General features: G+C 41.1%; 1 protein-coding gene across 44 annotated transcripts in view; it reads left to right on the plus strand.

The window, feature by feature from the left end:
- eya4 (EYA transcriptional coactivator and phosphatase 4) overlaps positions 1-18,299 on the plus strand; it is a 408,000-nt gene that overhangs the window by 352,107 nt on the left and 37,594 nt on the right. For all 44 annotated transcript variants that reach the window (XM_055635975.1, XM_055635976.1, XM_055635979.1 and 41 more), the window contains one exon: positions 16,693-16,782. In XM_055635975.1, the coding sequence (XP_055491950.1) occupies positions 16,693-16,782 (90 nt within the window). The remainder of the gene's footprint in view (positions 1-16,692; positions 16,783-18,299) is intronic.

An 18,299-nucleotide genomic window follows, 5' to 3' on the forward strand; every position in this document is an offset into this window, starting at 1 on the left:
GGATTGATCCAAATACCCGGAAATTGTTCTTACTGCAATTCACTCCGTGGTCAGTACATCTGCAGTGTTACAGTGTAAATTAAGTATTTACAATCTACTCTCAAGGGGTGTAAATGTTGAAACCTTTCTTCGTCCACACTTTTAATCGTCAATCCAAAAGAACTTGATGTTATCATAAAATTGTACAATAATGGCACATAAGGAACCTATTGAGTCTATGGTAGCTTCTAATAGTTTCTCTTGATTCCTATTCCCCCATTCATTCCCCATAATAACCTGCATAAATGCAATTTGATTGACTATGTCCACCACAATCTGAGCTCAGATCAGAGGTAATCTCTGCAAAAAATGTTGTCCTCATCTCTTTTTTATTATCCTCCTTGTATTTTTCTATCCAATGTGTAACCCCTACTATTACAATTTTGTACTTCCCACTCCACAATCTTTTTGGTTGCAGCTCTTCATGTGTTCACCTTCGTACCTTTTGAATACGAATGAGTGTTTCTGAATTTCAGGCAGAGATTTCCAGAACTTTATCACATTGGATGAAAATATTTCTCGTCATCCACTCCCTGGCTGCATTTACATAGGACTTTAATGAGACTGCATCAGGAGTAATGTGCACAGTTTTAGTGTCCTTAGCCAACAAAGGACACCCTTGCTGTGGAGTAAGTTCATGAAGATATACACTGCACTAGTCCAACAGAGGACCAGTATTCTGTAAGAAGGGTTGCAATGGGAAGTTGGCTTTGGGTGTTGTCAATGCTCATTATGCAAGTTAACACTAATATAGTCAACAGTAATGTAGGTGCAGAATTGGAGGGGGTTACAAGTGTTGCCAATCACTATACCAGTGGCAACTGTACGGAGGCAAAAAGAAAAGTAATATGGAGGATTTTTAGTTATTTGGGACAAGTAAGAGATGAAAACAGCCAGCTGCTGACCTGGGTGTGAATTGCAGAGGAGAGGTAGTAGAGATAATGTATTGTTGAACTGTATTAAAAGCTGTTAAGAGCAAAAGGGGTCAAGTTAGGTATAGCATATCATGGCACAGTCATATCCAATGTTGATCATATATAACTGTATGATGTGAAAATAGCGACTGTGTATAATAAATAGAGGTATTTAAAAAAAATGATAACTAAAGTACTCTGAAGTCATAAAGTCATACAGCATGGAAACATGCCCATCAGCCCAACTTGCCCACACCGACCAACATGTCCCTTCTACACTAGCCCCACCTGCCTCCATTTGGCCCATTTCCCTCTAAACCTGTTATCCATGTATCTGTCTAAATGTTTTCTAACATTGCGATAGCACCTGCCTCAACTACTTCCTCTGGTAGCTCGTTCCATGCACCCACCAACATTTGTGCAAAATACTTACCCCTCAGGTTCCTATTAAATCTTTCACCTTAAATCTACAGTATGTCCCCCGATTCTCGATTCCCTTCTTTTGAGAAAGAGACTCTGTGCATTTACCCGATCTATTCCTCTCATGGTTTTTGTACCTCTATAAGATCACCCCCTCATCCTTCTGCGCTCTAAGAAATAGAGTCCTAGTCTGCTCAACCTCTCCCTATAGCTCAGGCCTTCAAGTCCTGGCAACATCTCATAAATCTTCTCTGCACCCTTACCAGTTTGACAACATCTTTCCTCCAGTACAGTGCCCAAAACTGAACACTACTCAGATTTATTGTTCCAAAAGTATAATAATAGATTAGTTGGAATCCACAGCTTTCGTTTTCTGTTTACAGGTGGTTTATTTTCCATTTTGTTTTAATTTCTCAAATCTTACATTAGCTCAATGTAAAATACATTCTCTAAGTTAGATGTTTTAAAAAAATCGTTAAATTGGTTGCATCGCACTAAGACTTCGAAAGCTATGCAACAATTAAAAACAACAGTATTCTCGAGCAAAATGTTTTCTTAACATGTGGTAAACTGATCAAGTTGGCTCCTGTGTCTTCACAATGAAAAGCACACCAGTGCAATTTTCAAAATCTTAACACATGCCAGCTCTGCGCACAGCTCAGATTATTCTCCTTCACTATTTGCATTTCCAAAAAATTATTTTTGTAAACTTTTTCTTCATGGGTTAAAACAACAAATGTAGTTCACCTACAATGCAGCAATCATTAAAATATTATACGCCGCTAACGAAAAGGAGACAAAGGTCTCAATTAATATTCAATTCATCAGAAAATTAAATTCCAAATACCCATTCATTTACTATTATAAATTTCTCAATGTATAAAAATACCCTTGAATAAAATCTGACAATGTGCACAATAACCACATGTAATTTTTTCAATTACAAATCTCAAATTGTGGAGTACAGTGGCAAATAAATAAATGATGGGTCTTTGTCCCAAACATTATGGAGGGCACTGTAGGTTTAAGACACGAGAGGCAAGGCTTAATAGAAACTTGAATGGCAAGATTTTCCATTCGGAGGTGGATATACGGATTCATCTAATCCTAAAATTCTTCAATTCCGACTCCTTGATCATCACTGAATTTCGTCCCTGCAACTAAGACGATCTGACCTCATGACTCTGGAATTATTTCCAGAAATTTCTGTCTCCTTCCCTCTCTCTCCCCTCTGGACAATTCTTAGCACCTACCTTTTGCTTTCATTGATCTGCCTCAAATTTTGTTCGCCAGCTCTCTTGTGAAGTAATTATTCCTCCATTGAAAGACACAAAGTGCTGGAGTAACTCAGTGGGTCAAGCAGCATCTCTGGAGACTATGTAGAGATGATGTCTGAAGAAGACTCCCGAAGCGAAATGTAACCTATTCATGTTCTCCAGAGATAACCCATTGAGATTCTCCAGCACCGTGTGTCTTTTTTTTGCTAACTAGCACCTGCTGTTGCTTCTTTCTACATTTCTCCATTGAAGGCGAGTTAAAAGCTCAGATAGCAGTTGTTCTTTTGCTGTTGTATAAGAAACGTGTGCAAGAAAAGCTAAATAAAAGAGCGGCATGGTGGCGCAGCGGTAGAGTTACTGCCTTACAGCGCTTGCAGTGCCGGAGACCCAGGTTCGATCCTGATGATTCCAACTTCGGATGCTATCTGTACGGAGTTTGTACGTTCTCCCCGTGACTGCGTGGGTTTTCTCCAAGATCTTCGGTTTCCTCCCATACTCCCAAGACATGCAGGTTTGTAGGTTAATTGGCTTGGTTTAAGTGTAAATTGTCCCTAGTGTGCATCGGATAGTGTTAATAGGATAGTGTTAATGTGTGAGGATCGCTGGTTGGTGCGGACTCGGTGTGCTGAAGGACCTGTTTCCATGCTGTATCTCTAAACTAAACTACAGTAGACTAAAAAACAATTAATTTCTAAGCCACCCTTCAGAAATATCAACAAATTACTGAGCATAGAGTGGCAGACCTTTGACTTGTGTGGTGCTGAGTCACAATTATATTGAGGAAAATTACAGGAAGTCATTGTCCTTCAAGGCTCTAGTCAATATGCATGTATTGATTCTAGTTCCTCTTCCAGCTGGTTGGCAGAGATTTGATATAAACCTGCCTTTAGTGTTATTTTGGAAGAGGTTCAAGAAGCATGTGATGCGAATGGACAGGTTCAGGCAATATATTTAGGATTGTTCTGAATTACTTGGATACATTGTCTGTAGGTGACAGAGTATCTAATGATGTGTTTGGCGTACAAGGTTTAGAACACTTACTGGATCTTGCTGATTGGCCTTATTCACTTTCTCCCATGGGTTTCAGTCGCATAAATCAGCGTGTCCAGTGTCTCATGGATGTCTGTGAATGTAAGAGGCGGTGTTTCATGAGCATTGGCCTGAGTTGCACAGCATTATTACCAATATTGTTTAGTTTTGTTCAGTGTAAAGATACAGCATGAAAACAGGCCCTTTGGCCCAGAGAGTCAGCGCCGACCAGCGGCACACGCACACTAACACTCTCCAACATACACTCGGGACAATTTACAATTTTACCGAAGCTAATTAACCTACAAACCTGTACGTCGTGGGAGTGTGAGAGGAAACCGGAGCACCCAGAGAAAACCCCCGCAGGTCACGGGGAGAACATACAAACCCCATACAGGCAGCACCCGTAGTCAGGATCGAGCCAGAGTCTCTGGCGCCATAAGCAGCAACTCTACCGCTGCGCCACCGTGCTGACCAGTAGTAGATAAAACTATGTACGTAGATTGAGGGGTAAGTAGGATGAAGGTTAGAAGGAACCTGAGAAGAAACTTTTTTGCCTCAGAGAATGGTGAGTACACGGAATGCACTGCTGGAGATGGTGGTGGAAGTAGAGTCACTGACACCATTTAAGATGTGAATAGGCAAGCACATGAATGTGCAAGGCACAGCAGCCCACTGGCCAAGTGCTGAAAGATGAGATTAATATGGATTGGTTCCTACTGGTCAATGTGAACATGGCAGCCTGTTTCCATGTTGTATGACTCTTTGGCTGTCTGCCTCAATTTGATTAACACCCTTTTGCTAACCTAAACATTAATTAATTCTGCTATAATAGCTCAGTGGCTGAAGTGTGTACCATCAACAAAATACACTGCATTTATTGACTTTGGTTATTCTGGCAGCACTTGCCAAATTTATCGCCCATAAAGCTAATGGGAACACTGCCACCTGCAGGTTCTCTTCCAAATTGCACATTTTCCTGATATACAAGCAAAATATATTTTTTGTTCCTTCATTCTAGGTCTACACGTTAGAATGTCCCATCCCAAAGTCAGTGAGGGAATACTTACATCAGAGGGCACCACCGTTTAAGAAGGCAGCTCACCATCACTTTTTTTAAGGGGTTTGACCTCTCTTCGGATCTCCACTACTTCCAAATTGTAACCATTTAGGAAATATTCCTTTCTACCCATCCACAATCCAAATTGGATGGCCTCACATTTATCTACATTGAAATAAATTTACAGCTATTTTGCCTGTTTGCTACCTCAATTAATACCCATCAAGCAAGAAACAGTGAAGCACTATGAATAATTTAATGCTTCCATGGGCACTGCTTATAATCTGTGTGACATTGACAAGCAAGCATTTTTTTTAATCCCTTCATTTCAATCATTCAAAAACATTGTTATCTTCATCTTGCGTATGGTGTGCACAGCCTAAAGTTGTAAGACAACTTGTTCTGTTTGATCTTCTGTTTGTGCAAGCCAAGTTGATTGCATTCGTCGAAACAGGGTGGACCACGTGAAGGTTGCAAACTCCCACCTGAAAAATATTGTTATCAGATCCAAACACAAATCCTATCCGGGGGGGGGGGGGGGGAGCAATATCAATCATTTCTTGCCTAATTAAGTCCCCGTGTACAATCCCCCATGAATCAAGTGTTTAATTATCATATGTACCATCATTGGGACAATGAAATTCTCACCTGCAGCAGCATAACAGGCCTGTAAACACTACGCTCATAGATCATATGTAATAAACAAAAAATTAATTAATAACCTCAATACTAGTGCAAGAAAACCCAAAGTCTTTAGTAAAAACAAAGATAATTAATAGTTCATAGTTGAGGTTAGTGTTGTGTAATATTCAAGAGCCCTTTGGTTATGGGGAAGCTATTCTTGAACCTATTGGTCACAGTTTTCAGACTCCTATAACCTCATCCTAATGGTAGGAGTGAAATGAGAGTGTGAAATGAGAGGAGTTTTTATTCCAAGTTGTCTGCTGCTAATTCATTTTCCATTATTTGCTTTCAATCCCTGATTTAGCTAATGGCCTCCTATGAGGTGTTGTATCAAAAGTCTATGAAAGTCCATATAAATGTCATCCATAGCCATCGTTGCTTTAATAATCTCTTCAAACTTCCCCAGCCAGTTTGTCAGATATGATGTACACCTTTGCAATGTTTACCCTCTCAAATCAGCTGTAAAGCTATAATAATTTCACACACTGGGAACAATTATTCATTTTGCTCCCATATTTTAAGAAAAATATGTTTTTGTCAATTGTAACCCAAAATGTTTGTAAAACAAGAGTTAATAATTTAGAAAGGGCATCAATGAACCCCACCGTTTAGCATTTCATGTTTAAACACCTCATCAGACTTGGGTTTGGAGCTTTGTTTCTTACACATCAGAGTGCGCTGTTTTGTGCGGTCGATGAGCGTGAGGGGGATGAGGGGAAGACAGTGGGGACCCCGCGTGGGGGGGGACCGCCGTGAAGGATGGTGGGAGAACAAAGGGGGACCCAGTGGGAGAGGGGGGGCACTCTAGTTTAGAATCTTCTGCCCAGGGGAAACTTCTACGTTTGTTTGTTTGAAACTTTTTTTTTATCTTTTCTTTTCGCTTTTAATTTAATTTAAACTTCAAGTTTTCGTGTAACTTGTGTGTTATGACTGTTGGCAGACCAATTTCCCTTTGGGGATGAATAAAGTTCTCTTGTATCGTATCTTATCGTTTATCTGCGGCAGTTGTACACCAAAAGCTCACAACTGTTAAGGGAAATTGCAGATAATACCAAAGGTCATAAATATAGCTAGAAATTTGGCATGCTGGTCTATATAATTGAGTTATTACTGTGCAAAGTGTTTGTTTTAAATATATGTGGCACGGATCTGAATGTCAAGTCACAGTGATAAGGAAACCAGCGTATTAGGTATGTCTAACGGGGGTAATTTGGTCTCTGTTTTCTCAGCCATGGAACTAAAGGTATCAATGAATCTTCCAGTTGTCTAGACATCAATAAATTTTTAATTATTACTATCCACAGTTCACTCCTCAGGATTTAAGTTAGAATGAGAACTGCAGCTAATATAGCCGTAATAGGATAGGTGGGAGGACAAAGGCTATTGACTGTAGGGTATGTGGTATATTTTATCAGTGAAGTGACAGTTTCAAGAGTACTTTGGAATACTTTACTAGATGTACACAGGAAGAATTACTGAGCCATTAAATGAGAATGAGACAGACTGTGAAAAGCAATGTCAAAATACTGGCCAACTTGCCAAAATGTAAATAGAACTGAGGCACACTGAGTGTAATTGCTGGTTGAGGGGTGAAGAAGAACTATAATTAACACATGTACTTCTTTTTTACAACAATGTGGAATGCATAATCTTATTTTAGTAGAAAATATTGTTGTAGTCATAGAAATAGAATTTAAAATATGTTGTTAAAAACCAAATAACTTGTCATTTGCCCCTCTCAGTTAAAAATTATAAAAATAGATTTTTATTAAAAAAAACATTTTTTTACACAAAGTAAATATAGCAAAAAAACAATAGATTTGTTCTCATGATTTTTGCACAATTTACAGCAAATCAATTTCCCCTACAATCATTACATTCGGGTATAGTGGAATGGTTGAACTAAATATTTTATTGTGTTATACGTACAAGTATGTCAAATTATAATGTTCATTGCAGACTTACAAAATATCTCATGGTAGTAAATCTATTTGTGTTTTAGTTTGGTTACCATATCAACAAATAAGGAGGATTGGTATTTGACCCATTATGACCCGCAGTTGATGATGGTTTCTGCAGCTGATGCCAGTTGGTCTGCAGAATTTTTAAAAATGCTGAACCCTTAAATAATGGTTCTTGACAGAACAAGACAGGTGTCAAAGAAGACTACAGTCGCTTGATTAAACTTTGCTGCACAGAGTAACCCTAACTTACCCAATTCACTTTCTCGATATTTCTACTATGCTTCCCAGTGACTTTCAGTCTGAAGAAGGGTCTCGACCTGAAACGTCACCATTCCTTCTCTCCAGGGACGCTGCCTGTCCCGCTGTTAAGGGCCTGTCTCACTGTACGAGATAATTCAAGAGTTCTCCCGAGTTTCCCCTGATTTGAACGCGAAGAATTACGGTAATAGCCGCTCGTAGGTACTCGGGGCTCTCGTGGACATTTTTCAACGTGTTGAAAAATTTTCACGAGCTTACCGCGTTTCCCGAGTACCTGCCGTTAGCGTTACGAGCCGCTAAGAGATGTCCCGAGCTCCGACGTACGTGCTCCGTACATTCTACGTGCTTACCACAAGTTTGATTTTTTTTTTTAAACTCGGGAGAGCTCTTGAATTACCTTGTACAGTGGGACAGGCCCTTTACTCCAGAATATTGTGTCTTTCTGCTATGCATCTATACCAAAAGACATATTGACACTCATATCTGCATGCAGAAGGCTAACAGAACAGATGAGCCTTGGTCAAAATTATTTCCAATAACATTTTAGAGTGTTAATGGAAATACTTTTAACCACAGCAAAATCATGCCTTTAAAATCCACACTATCTCACGTGGATAATCCCATTGTGTTTATTGTCTCGAAATACAGCGTGGACATAAGCCCTTCGGCGGCCTGAGTCCACACTAAATGTTAATCACCCATTTGCTCTGGTTCCATCTTATCCTGCTTTCATATCTGTGAGAAATTCTGGCTTCTGCTGACACCTTATTTCTTTCAAAGTTATATTTCAGAGTTCTAGTATAAATCAACCATCTCTATTAACCCTTTTCTCACAATATCCGTTCCCTACACACATTGGGCAGTTTACAGAGGCCAGGTAACTTATAAGTCTGCACGTCTTTTGGATGTGGAAAGAAACCGGAGAAGCTAGAGAAAACCCACGTGGTTATAGGGAGAATTAGCAAATTCAACACCTACAGCACCCAAGGTCAGGATCGATCCGGGGTCTCTGGCGCCGTGAGGCAGGAGCTCTGCCAGCTACAATCATACATACAGATGTATTCTCGAGGGAGTTAGATATAGCTCTTGTGGCAACCAGAATCAAGGGATATGTGGAGAACAGGATCGGGATACTGATTTTGGATTATCAGCCATGATCATATTGAAGGGTGGTGCTAGCTCGAAAGGCCTACTCCTGCATTAGGGTCTTGCACCTATTGTCTATGCTTATAAGGGTCCTGCATCTATTGAGATTACTCCTGCATCTATTGTCTATGTTTCTGTTTACACTACTCTTCTGAGGCACAAAGCTGAACATTCTGCTCTGAAACTTAGTTGTGGCCGAGCACTTTTGTTGATTGAAGTTATACGGCTGATGACCAGGCAGCATCTGTAGAGGCAGGTTTGTCCACCATGTACAGGAGGACAACAACCATTCTATTTGCAGGCTGCCGTGAAGTTACTGAATTGGCTTCATGTGTGGTAGGTCCTGGGCTATGGTGGGAGGAGAGAGGCTGAGAGAGGCTGAGAGGGGCTGAGAGAGGCACAGGGGTCAGGGGTCAGGGGTAGACCCAGAGATTGAGAAACCCACGATCATTACCAAACAATGAGGGTCATGGGGGAAAAGAGGTTTAGTTTAGTTTAGAGATACAGCGGGGAAACAATCCCTTTGGACCACTCAGTCCACGCCAACCAGTCATCCCCATACACCAGCACCATCCTACACACTAGGGGCAATTTACAATTTTTATTGAAGCCAATTAACCTACAACCCCGCATGTCTTTGGAATGTGTGAGGAAACTGGAGCATCTGGGGGAAACCCACATAGGCACATGGGAAACGTACAAACTCCGTACAGATACCACCCGTAGTCAGAATTGAACCTGGGTCTCTGGCGCTGAAAGGCAACAACTCTACCCCTGCTCCATCGTGCCAGTATGGGGCGAAGGCCAGCTAACTGGGATTGTTGCCGGAAGGTTGTGTTCAGCAGTCGGGAGTCCATCAGTATCGGGAGGTTTGTGGGGAATGGTGTGCGAGTGGTCAGAGTGAGAAAATCAATGGTTTAGCTGATAGGTTGGAAGGTGGGGACTTTCAATGCTGATTCACCGCAGCATTGTCATTTGGAAATGAGTATTCTAACCTTTTGCAGCTGAGTGCATGTTCAGTGCAGTCAGGCAATAGGTCTGCCATCCGCACGCCCCTTCACTAACCCAATCCCAACCCATCACAATTAAATAAATTAAAACAGGTTTCAGGGGTCATGGGGAGAAGGCAAGAGAATGGGGTTAAGAGAGAAAGATAGATCAGCCATGATTGAATGGCGGAGTAGACGTGATGGGCCAAATCGCCTAATTCTGCTCCTATAACATGAATTTATGATCTTATGAAATTATAATCAAATTGATTGCGGATTGATTTTCATTACTGGTTGTGATGTTTCTACAAGCACTTGGTGCTCTCTAGAAATCTTTCAAATCTTCTATTAACATTTGGAGAGGGTGATGTGGAAATTGCTGAGGTGCTGTATCCTGAAATCAAGGCTTCCACATAATCAGTTGCTCCATGAACTGGATACATTACCAAGGCATCCCCTGATGTACATACGACAGGTAGAATGAATGTAGAGCACAGAGAACCAGCCAGACACCTAGAAGGTGAATGTAGAAGCGTTGTCAGAGGATGCCTGTACACCTACACCTCAGACAGGAGCTACAGAGAAGAACTACAATCAACAAATTGCTGCATCCACAGCAGCAGCGTTAGAGTAGGGTTCAAATGTGTTGCCAGCTGCTGTTCAAATGGCTGAGGCTTTGTGCTTTCATGCATCCGAGTACTAGCCAGTTAAGTGGCAGTCTGCTGTGTGTGTTGATATATTTGACAGATCTGGCCAGCAAAGGTTATGCAATGATGGCACGGCCGTTCACTTCAGCGCACAACATTCGTGCAAGTGGGCTGCACATATGCAGCAAATGCCAGGCTGGGAAACAAGGTGTGATGGAGCAGACCATTTACAATTGGTGACGGTTTCACTGCCTTGAGTCTCTGGAGGAGCCCAGTAGTATTCAGCAAAGTGGATGTCAAGATAAGTTCATAAGTGATAGGTGCAGAATTAGGCCATTTGGCCCATCAAGTCTACTCCGTCATTCAATCATGGCTGGTCTGTCTTTCCCTCTGAACTCCATTCTCCTGCTTTCACCCATACTAATCAAGAATCTATCTATGTCTGAAGAAGGGTTTCGGCCCGAAACGTTGCCTATTTCCTTCGCTCCATAGATGCTGCCGCAACCGCTGAGTTTCTCCAGAATTTTTGTGTACCTAAGAATCTATCTATCTCAGCCTTAAAAATATCCACTGACTTTGCCTCCACAGCCATCAGTGGCAATGAATTCCATAGATTCACCACCCACTGACTAAAGAAATTCCACCTAATCTTCCAAAAGGAACGTCCCTTAATTCTGAGGCTATGACCTTTGGTCCTAGACTCTCCCAGTAGCGGAAACATCCTCTCCACATCTACTCCATTCAGGCCTTTCACTACTGTATTTGGGATGTTTCAATGAGGTCCCACCCCCCACCCCTCATCTGTGGTAACCTGCAGTAAGCTACACCAGTTTGCCAACGTGAAAATGAACAACAATGGACAGAAGGGAAGAATCAGGAAAGAACCTAAACAGGGATTTTTTTTACCCATATCGACTGTAAGAAAGCCAGCCAGCTGTAATGCCGCTAAATAAATCCCAATTCCCCATTTAATGAATGTCTACCCTTGAATTTCTCTCAGTTGCTGAATAGCATGCCGTCCACCTGGCCACAAAGCAAAAACTAAAAATAAACATCCCAAAGCAATGATCAAATTCACCAAAGTATGCCATATTTCCTACAGGCATCAGCCAATCACCCAGGTCATGACCTGCCATGTGTATTAGATGGCCCAAGAGTTTCTGAGAAGTTCAAGCCCAGTGTTGCTATTGAAAGGCTGCAGTCCATTGACTGTCGGTGGTTTTAAAGTAAACCTTGCAGCAGCCAGAGAAGTCATATTCTTAAGAGAAGCTGCTTGGTGACCCTCAACAGCAAGGTAGACAAAAATGCTGGAGAAACTCATCGGGTGAGGCAGCATCTATGGAGCGAAGGAATAGGTGATGTTTCAGGTCGAGACCCTGCTTCAGACTGAAGAAGGGTCTCGACCCGAAACGTCACCTATTCCTTCGCTCCATAGATGCTGCTCACCCACTGAGTTTCTCCAGCATATTTGTCTACCTTCGACTTTTCCAGCGTCTGCAGTTCTTTCTTAAAGATCAACAGCTAGGTGATGTTAGTGGGAACATGATCTCCATCATCCTGACAGGTCATCCGATCACCAATATCAGGCAATAGCCTGTATAACAATATCCACTCATGGAAACAGTTCAACAGTTAAAGTGATGAATATCAAGGCCATAAACAAACATGAAACAGAAAATACAAATACAATGAATAAGAATACAAAGCAAATCTTACAGAGAGATTTAACATTTGTTGGCAAACTTACAAAATAAGTGCAGAAAAATTATTATTTTACCTGTTGCAGCTAAAATCTGTACATAATTTCATATTTATTTTAGTTTAGTTTATGGTGACAAGTATGTACCATGCAAGCATTGTGTTGCTTGCTATCCAGTCAGCGAATCAAGCTGTCCACATTATACTGGTACAGGATAAAGGGAATAATATTTAGTGCAAGATAAGGTTCAGTAAAGTCAATAGACAATAGGTGCAGGAGTAGGCCATTTGGCCCCTCAAGCCAGCACCGCTATTTAATGTAATCATGGCTGATCATTCACGATCAGTACCTCGTTCCTGCCTTCTCCCCATATCCCCTGACGCCACTATCTTTAAGAGCTCTAGCTAACTCTCTTTTGAAAGCATCCAGAGAATTGGCCTCCACTGCATTCTGAGGCAGAGAGTTCCACAGATTCACAACTCTCTTGGTGAAAAAAAAAGTTTCCCTCATCTCCGTTCTAAATGGCCTACCCTTTATTCTTAAACTGTGGCCCCTGGCTCTGGACTCCCGAACATCAGGAACATGTTTCCTGTCTCTAGTGTGTCCAATCCGTTAATAAACGTTTCAATAAGATTCCCTCTCATCCTTCTAAACTCCAGAGTCTACAAGCCCAGCCGCTCCATTCTATCAATATATGATGGCCCTGTTATCCTAGGAATTAACCTCGTGAACCTACACTGCACTCCCTCAATAGCAAGAATGTCCTTCCTCAAATTTGGAGACCAAAACTGCACACAATACTCCAGGTGTGGTCCCACTAGGGACCTCTTTGCTCCTACACTCAATTCCCCTTGATATGAAGAGTTAGCTTTCTTCACTGCCTGCTGTACCTGCATGCTTACTTTCAGTGACTGATGAACAAAGACCCCCCCCTGATCTCGTTGTACTTCCCCTTTTCTCAACTTGACACCATTCAGATAATAATCTGCCTCCCTGTTTTTGTCACCAAAGTGGACAACCTCACATTTATCCATGCTAAACTGCATCTGCCATGCATCTGCCCACTCACCCAACCTGTCCAAGTCAACCTGCATTCTCATAGCATCCTCCTCACAGTTCACGCTGCCACCCAGCTTTGTGTCATCTGCAAATTTGCTAACCTACTTTTAATCCCTTCATCTAAATCATTAATGTAAATTGTAAATAGCTTCTGTCCCAGCATCGAGCCTTATGGTACCCCACTAGTCACTGCCTGCCATTCTGAGAAGGATCCGTTAATCCCTACCCTTTGTTTCCTGTCTGCCAACCAATTTGCTATTCATGTCAGTACCCTACCCCTAATACCACATGCCCTAATTTTGCCCACTAATCTCCTGTGTGGGACCTTATCAAAAGTCTAGGTATACAACATCCACTGGCTCTCCCTTGTCCATTTTCTTTGTTACATCCTCAAAAAAGTCCAGAAGATTAGTCAAGCATGGTTTCCCCATCGTTAATCCATGCTGACTCGGACCGATCCTGTTACTGCTATCCAAATGTGCCGCTATTTCATCTTTTATAATTGACTCCAGCATCTTCCCCACCACCGATGTCAGGCTAACTGGTCTATAATTCCCCGCTTTCTCTTTCCCGACTTTTTTAAAAAGTGGGTTAACATTAGCTACCCTCCAATCCACAGGAACTGATCCTGAGTCTATAGAACATTGGAAAATGATCACCAATGCATCCACGATTTCTAGAGCCGCATCCATAAGTACTCTGGGATGCAGACCATCAGGCCCTGGGGATTTCCTGCCTAATGTGAATTATCTTCAGTTCCTTCGTCACCCAAGGTCCTCTAGTACATCCGGGTGATTGTTTGTGTCTTCATTCATGAAGACGGATCCAAAGTACCTGTTCAACTCATCTGCCATTTCTTTGTTCCCCATCATAAATTCACCTGTTTCTGTCTTCAAGGATCCATCTTTGGCCTTAACTATTTTTTTCCTCTTCACATACCTAAAGAAGCTTTTACTATCCTCCTTTATATTCTTGGCTAGCTTACCTTCGTACCTCATCTTTTCTTCCCGTATTACCTTTTTAGTTATCTTCTGTTGCTCTTTAAAACTTTCCCAATCCTCTGGCTTCCCGCTCATCTTTGCTATGTTATACTTCTTCTCTTTTATTTTTATACTGTCCCTGACTTCCCTTGTCAGCCACGGTCACTCTTTACTCCCCTCAGAATCTTTCTTCCTCTTTGGAATGAACTGATCCTGCACCTTCTGTATTATTCCCAGAAATACCTGCCATTGTTGTTTCCCTGCTAGGGTATCTTTCCAGTCAACTTTGGCCAACTCTTCCCTCATGGCCCCATAGTCCCCTTTATTCAACTGTAACACTGACACTTCTGATTTTCCCTTCTCCCTCTCAAATTGTAGATTAAAACTTATCATATTATGGTCACTAGCTCCTAATGGCTCCTTTACCTCGAGTTCCCTTATCAAATCCGGTTCATTACACAACACTAAATCCAGAATTGCCTTCTCCCTGGTAGGCTCCAATATAAGCTGCTCTAAGAATCCATCTCAAAAGAGGTACTCCACAAACTCCCTTTCTTGGGGTCCAGAACCAACCTGATTTTCCCAGTCTACCTGCATGTTGAAATCTCCCATAACAACCGTGGCATTACCTTTGCGACGTGCCAATTTTAAATCTTGTTTTAACTTGCACCCTATATCCAGGCTACTGTTTGGGGACCTGTAGATAAGTCCCATAGGGTATTTTTACCCTTACAATACTGACTCTACGTACTGATGTCATCCCTCACAAGGGACTGAATTTAATTCCTCACCAACAGAGCTACACCACCCCCTCTGCTCACCTGTCTGTCTTTTCGATAGGATGTATACCCTTGAATATTCGCTTCCCAGTCCGGGCCCTCTTGCAGCCATGTCTCTGTAATTCCCTCAAAGTCAAACCTGCCAATTTCTAACGGAGCCTCAAGCTCATCCACTTTATTTCTTATACTTTGTGCATTCATATATAATACTTTTAATCCATTCCTCCCCTCACCTTTCACATCGATTCCCATTTCACTTGGCCATATTCCCCTATCCCTTCCTGAGCTTTCTGCCCTGTTCATTCTGGTGTCTTTCTTAACTTTTCTTATACTCTCTTTCCCTTTAACTCCATCTTTATATCGCCAGTTTGTCTCCTCCCCCCCCCTCCTCCACCCCCCTATTTAGTTTAGTCCAATTAAAGATAGTCCGAGCGCCATCAATGAGGTAGATGGTAGCTCAGGATTGTTGTCTAGTTGCCAATTGGACGGTTCAGTTGCCTGATAACAGCTAATCAGCAATCTAAATTGCTGACTCTTGAAAACAGAGTGAAATTATAATGAACTGATAAAATGACCTGATGCAGGGACTGGCAGAATGACAAAAGTGGTTCAAGCTTTGTTGGTTTGCCTCATATCTCAATTTGAGCCCAGCAGTGTGAAATGTATTGAAGCATGTAAATAGCATTGTAGAACTGTTTCCAGTTCATTAAATGCTTCTCTGGAAGCCTCACAGGAAATTCTGTACAGTTGTTGTAAATACATTCTCATTAGTAAATCCGCCACCTATATTTTGAAAGCATCTGATGTTACAAGTTCCTTGTACCTTTCCAAACCTCTAGTTTCCCTCTCCCCTGACTCTCAGTCTGGAGAAGGGTCTCGACCCGAAAAGTCACCTATTCCTTTTCTCCAGAGACGCTGCCTGACCCTCGGAGTTGCTATCACAGCATATTGTGTCTATCTTCTGATGATACAAGAGTTGCACAGTTTCAACAGTGTGTTCCTGGGAGTTGATTTCTGAATCAAGATAATGTGACTCACCTTTAACATAAATTTACTATTTTAAAAAAAAAATTATTTATTAGAAGCAGTGTACAAAAATATAACCAGCGGCATATGACATAATACAGTTATTGTACAGCTTCAATTTTAATTTTAGCTAAAGTCAAGAGAAAATAAGAGAGAGAAAGCAAGAGAGTGCAAGGATAGAACCCCTAGACTACCAAAGTGGTGTAGCCAAAGAGTGAGTACGTAAAAGAAATAAGAAAAACGTAGAGAAATAAAAAGACAAAAACAGAAAGAAAACAAAAGGTGATGATGTACCTGCCTCGCATCCTTCCCCACCCATCACCCAACCCGTAATTACATTCAACTCCAAAATTGTGTTGCACCATACTATCCTTGTAATAATTCAATGAATGGTGTCCATGTCTTCGAAAAATGCTCTGGTTTTTCTGCTAAGATAGTCTAATATTTTCAAGATGTAGCGTCTTAGACATGTTTGTAATCCACATTTTATAAATTTACTTTTTGATAAAAGGAATGACTTTAGTTATTACATTCTCTTTTAATGAAGGAAGTCGTACATGGTTTTGAAAGAAACTATTCCAGTAAATGCACGTGGTAAAGACTGCAGTGTTGTTTCAGGTCTCTTCCGCGCTCTCATTAATTATATGAACTAACCATACAATATAACGATCCCTCAAAGTTGAAAAGCAGTACAGTTTCTGATGGCAACGTTTATTTTTCAGGACCCACCAATGGCTGTTACACTTGGACTGCGAATGGAAGAAATGATTTTCAATCTGGCCGACACACATTTATTTTTCAATGATCTAGAGGTACCAACATTTTAACAACTACAGAATTTGTTTTAGTGGTCAGAAGTTTCCAAAATATATCTTTCAGTTTTATTGCAAACGTGCCAACTTTCATATTTTGCTGAGATTAATGAAAGGTTTGTTTTTAACGATTGAAGGAAATATGTGAATTGTATCTGTTTCTATCGTACACTTTATGTTCATTTTCTCAAATGATGTTGTGCTGATTGATACAACTGTCATTAAAATGTGTGTTGTTTTGCAGATGGTAAATTACTTTAGTAATTCGGAGCAAATTTTTCATTCCATTTGGAAAACAGAAAGACTCTGTGTCCCATTCGCACCAGATAGCTGGAATATCAGATTTAGAATAAATTGTCAATGAATGTATGATTTTGATAAAAAAGATTAAATAGATTGCAGAGCTTTTGCCCTATAGCTAACTTAGTTGAGCCTTTGGCGTTCAGCCAGGAGGCCATTAGTTCAAGTTCCAGCTTTGCCTGACCCTGAAGTTTGCCTGTTTGCTGGATTCCTTTTGCCGGTTCTCAGCCAAGACGTTTACTCAGGCGTTACAGAAGAAGGGCAGAAACTCAATATAACATAGAAACATAGAAAATAGGTGCAGGAGTAGGCCATACGGCCCTTCGAGCCTGCACCGCCATTCAATATGATCATGGTTGATCATCTAAAATCAGTACCCCGTTCCTGCCTTCTCCCCATATCCCTTGATTCTATTAGCCCTAATAGCTATATTGAACTCTCTCTGTAATACATTAAAGAAACATCAGTAGCTTATCGCATGTTCCCATTCTTGCCCTGTAACAACTCAGAGACCGATTTAAGAATGCTATTGCACCCAGGCCACAGTACAAATTGCGAGGAGCCCATCTGAGAGAATCCAAGTAGAAAATGAGTAATAATTTTTAGGTTAAAGATGGCAGTATGCTCTGCACTGGATGTTTTGGACTTGGAAGAATCCGGTATCAGTTACACATCAATCCTGTTTGAGTGAGGCTCAGAGGGGGAACATGGCTATTAACTATTCATGGTAGTAGCTTCACTTAACTCTGCAGAGTATTCCCTTGTACACAAGTAAATAATGTATTTGCCATACATTATGCAACAATGGAAATGAACGGCCGCAGAAGAATAGGTGATTGTAATTAAATGAATAGAACAACAGTAAAATAAATCGGCTAAATAACTCATTGGCACCACAGAGAGTAAACAATCAAGGGCTTTAACAGAGTTTCAGGAATTAGTCAAAGCCATTGTTACAAAGGAAGAGAGCAAGGAAACAGAGCAAATGACAAGCCATCGTACTGAAATCCTTTCAGCAAATTAAATGTAATCCTAGCACACAGATGCTAATTGAATTGAATGAAATTGAATGGAAAATTTAGGCATCAGCTGTAGTAGGTTAAATTAGATGCCAGAGATGAATGCACATGCCTGAGTATCATGTGATGCCACATATTTATGTCATTATTATTCAATAAACGGAGGAAGTGCTAGTTTTGGGACTAGAACAAATAAGC

Source organism: Leucoraja erinacea, chromosome 5 (assembly GCF_028641065.1).
Source record: "Leucoraja erinacea ecotype New England chromosome 5, Leri_hhj_1, whole genome shotgun sequence".
Classification (NCBI taxonomy): Eukaryota; Metazoa; Chordata; class Chondrichthyes; order Rajiformes; family Rajidae; genus Leucoraja; species Leucoraja erinaceus.